The 3,217-nt window shown below is 44.0% G+C and overlaps 1 protein-coding gene across 2 annotated transcripts; it reads right to left on the reverse strand.

Annotated features, from left to right (window-relative positions):
* Window positions 1–1,928: 1,928 nt before the first annotated feature.
* LOC102833060 (keratin-associated protein 4-7-like) lies at window positions 1,929–2,510 on the reverse strand. 2 transcript variants are annotated; one of them, XM_006832609.1, is made up of 2 exons: window positions 2,320–2,510; window positions 1,929–2,244 (listed from the first exon to the last, which is right to left on the reverse strand). In XM_006832609.1, exons 1-2 carry the CDS (start codon window positions 2,508–2,510, stop codon window positions 1,929–1,931), a joined length of 507 nt encoding a protein of 168 aa, XP_006832672.1. The 2 variants fall into 2 exon arrangements, with proteins under 2 accessions (XP_006832672.1, XP_006832671.1); XM_006832608.1 differs by having other exon boundaries at window positions 1,929–2,510.
* Window positions 2,511–3,217: the final 707 nt, after the last annotated feature.

The following is a 3,217-nucleotide window of genomic DNA, read 5'->3' on the forward strand; positions in this document are numbered from 1 at the left end:
CCTTGGAGGCCAAGATGGCCAAAAGTCGTCTCTCATATTTCGAACATGTTGTCAGGAATGACCAGTCACTGGAGACAGATATCATGTTTGGTAAGGTGGAGGGTCAGAGAAAAAGAGGAAGACCCCCAGGGAGATGGATTGGCAAAGTGGCAGCATCAATGGGCTCAAGCGTGGCAACAATTGTGAGGTTAGCCCAGGACTGGGCAGTGTTTAATTGTGTTGTGCATAGGGTCGCTATGAGTCGGTACCGACTCGATGGCAATTAACGACAATAATAACAACAACAAAAACATAGGTATTAAACTAATACCAATTTCTCCTTCTGAGGGATTGAGTTTTGTGTGTGTATGTGTGTGTTTATAAGTAACACATTTCTGAGCTTAATAGAAAATAAAAATCCTTAGTTGCCTGTCCCGGTGTGGCTATGTAGGATAAGCACTGGACATCAAAGTTGCTTTGAACTGCAAGGTTGGCAGTTCAAACTCAGCAGTTGCTCCTCAGAAACTCTATCAGGGTCGCTATTAGTCAGAACTGACTCAACAGCACTTAAAAACAATGACAGGTGCCAGAAGGCAATGGAAACTCAAGACCAGATTGTTCAGTCTTTGAGCTAATGCAGCATCTTGCTGAGGATATAGGTTAATGGTTTGGAGTTATTGTCAGCATTTTTGTTTTTTTCTAGATGGCTTGAACTTTATTTTTTTGTTTTCCTTTGTTATGTAGTTTAGGTTTTACAGAACAAACTATTTTTCCATTCAACGATTTATACATCTTTTATTGTGTGACACTGGTCACAAATCCCTCAGTGTAATAGTACTTCCTCCATGGGCTCCTTGATTTTATTTGTCCTTCTTTCCTGTCCCTTCCTATCTTCTGAGCTTTGTTTTTGGGCAAATATTGCCCTTTAGGTCTTATATGAGAGATTTTACTGAGGAATATATTCCTCCCTGATGTTATTTTTTACTTTATAAGCCTGTCAATTATTTGGCTGAAAGTTGATCGCTGGGGGTGATTTCAGTTCCAGGCTTGATGTCTAAGGAAGGGACTCCTCTGGTCACTGTCAGACCAGTAACTTGGAGATCTAATTTTAATTCCTACATGGAGATATTACTTTGGGGCTATGAAAAGCTGAGACTCTGGAAGGGGTTTCCCCTCTGAAACAGAACTTGAAGCATTCAGCCTACTGAACAAGAGAAACCCAATGAATCTTGTTCTTTGGGGAATGTTGATGAAAGAAAGAAAAATCTACATTCAGAAGGGAAAGTTTACGTATAAATGAATTTGGAATCCAATTTTAGACTTCTATATGGTGTGAGAATCCCAAGGTAAGAAACTAATTTTCTCAGATCATAGAATTTCTTATCTATATTTGATGTAACATTTACTTTCAAAATGTCTTTAACGTGGGTTGTTTGTCTTGTATAATTGTCTACTTATGGAGTCAAATGATTATAAAAGCCACAGAGAACCATACCAATGAATTCCTACTTGAGGAAGCGTTTATTAGACAGCAGTTAAATTACAAAGCATAAGAACTGCACTCTAGGATAAAATGTGGGCTATAACTGGACCCTCAGGTCTGGGGGCTGGGGGCCCATTAAATAAGGGAACCTATAAGTACTGCTGGTAGCTTCCATCTGTGGAACAAAGTAATCTGGAGTTCAAAAGGGAAATGGAAGAATGAAATTGTAGATGATAGAAATAATTTCTTAGCTAGTGGATAGGAGATTAGTTCATATTTGGTGTTAGCATGGAAGGGAAAAGATAACAAGGGAGAGTTTAGACTGAACCAGATGTGCTCGCAGTCAGTGGTCCAGAGGTTGGCTTATTACATTGGTGAGCCCATCCCCATGAAACAATGCTAAACAGTATCTACACATCCTAAAGATCAGCTCAAAAAGGGGCCAGAGGTAAAAGGATACAGGCACTTAGCAGCAAGGGGTGGCACAGCAAGTGGGGCGGGGGCAGGTGGAGATGACACAGGTTGGGCGATAGCAGGTGGTTTGACAGGAGACTTGGCCACAGACTGGGCGGAGGCAGCAGCAGGGGCGGCAGCAGCTGGAACCACAGCAGCTGGAGCCACCGCAGGAGGGGCGGCAGCAGCTGGAGATGCAACAGCTGGGTCGGCAACAAGTGGGCTGGCAGCACTGGGGCCTGCAGCAGCTGGACACACAGCAGCTGGGGCGGCAACAACTGGACACACAGCAGCTAGGGCGACAGCAGGTGGGCGGGCAGCACTGGGGTCTACAGCAGCTGGACACACAGCAGCTAGGGCGACAGCAGGGGGGCGGGCAGCACTGGGGTCTGCAGCAGCTGGACACACAGCAGCTAGGGCGACAGCAGGGGGGCGGGCAGCACTGGGGTCTGCAGCAGCTGGACACACAGCAGCTGGGGCGGCAACAACTGGACACACAGCAGCTAGGGCGACAGCAGGTGGGCGGGCAGCAGGTCTCCTGGCCTTGACCACAGCCCTGGTCAGAGCAGATGGAGCCACAACAGGAATTGACCATGGTGTCAGAGGGTGGAGGTTCTGGGTCTTTCCAGGAGAATGAAGTTTCCAAATGTAGGAGTCTTTTTCCTATACCCCTTTTTATACCCTTCCAAGGGCCTACTGTCATCATGTGAAACATTTTTTCCTGTTATTGTTTATCCTACAGGAAAACCTAATTATTTAATTACATAATTGTGTGTTTCTAGTTAAATACCCCAAATGGAGGAAATGGCATGTCTTCCTTTTCCTAGTGTGCTCCTGTTCCCAATTAAAACATTTTTCACACTTCTTCCTTAGAAGGTGTCACCTCAGTCACAGCAACAATGCAGTATCTTCTACAAATATTTGTCACATTACTTTCTGTTACTTTGTTTTTGAATGAGACATTCCCTTGCATTGTTCGCTGCAAGTACTGAAGAATGGCTCTTATAATGCCAAGAAATTTTTGTTGTCAAAGATGGGAGGTATTGGGTTCTGGTCAGATGGAATGCTGATAGGAAGATAGAAGGAAAGGTTCATTATGGAGGAGAATTTCCCATCTGGAATGAAGATGACTGTGATCTTGTGTGGGCATCTTGGATAGTCACAAAAGATGGTGGGACTGCAAGAAAGTTCACTGTCTCAAGCTGAAGAACATAGCAAGGAGTCACTGCTATTAAGAAGTAAAATCACATTTTTTGACTATAAGAATGTCTTCTATGATAGGCATTAAGAGTGGGAAGTTTT

This window comes from Chrysochloris asiatica, unplaced genomic scaffold, assembly GCF_000296735.1.
Source record: "Chrysochloris asiatica unplaced genomic scaffold, ChrAsi1.0 scaffold00007, whole genome shotgun sequence".
Taxonomy (NCBI): Eukaryota; Metazoa; Chordata; class Mammalia; order Afrosoricida; family Chrysochloridae; genus Chrysochloris; species Chrysochloris asiatica.

Bases quoted from the DNA above. Each gene is read 5' to 3' on its own strand.
- LOC102833060 (XM_006832608.1), bottom strand. From the start codon at position 2,510: ATGGTCAATTCCTGTTGTGGCTCCATCTGCTCTGACCAGGGCTGTGGT.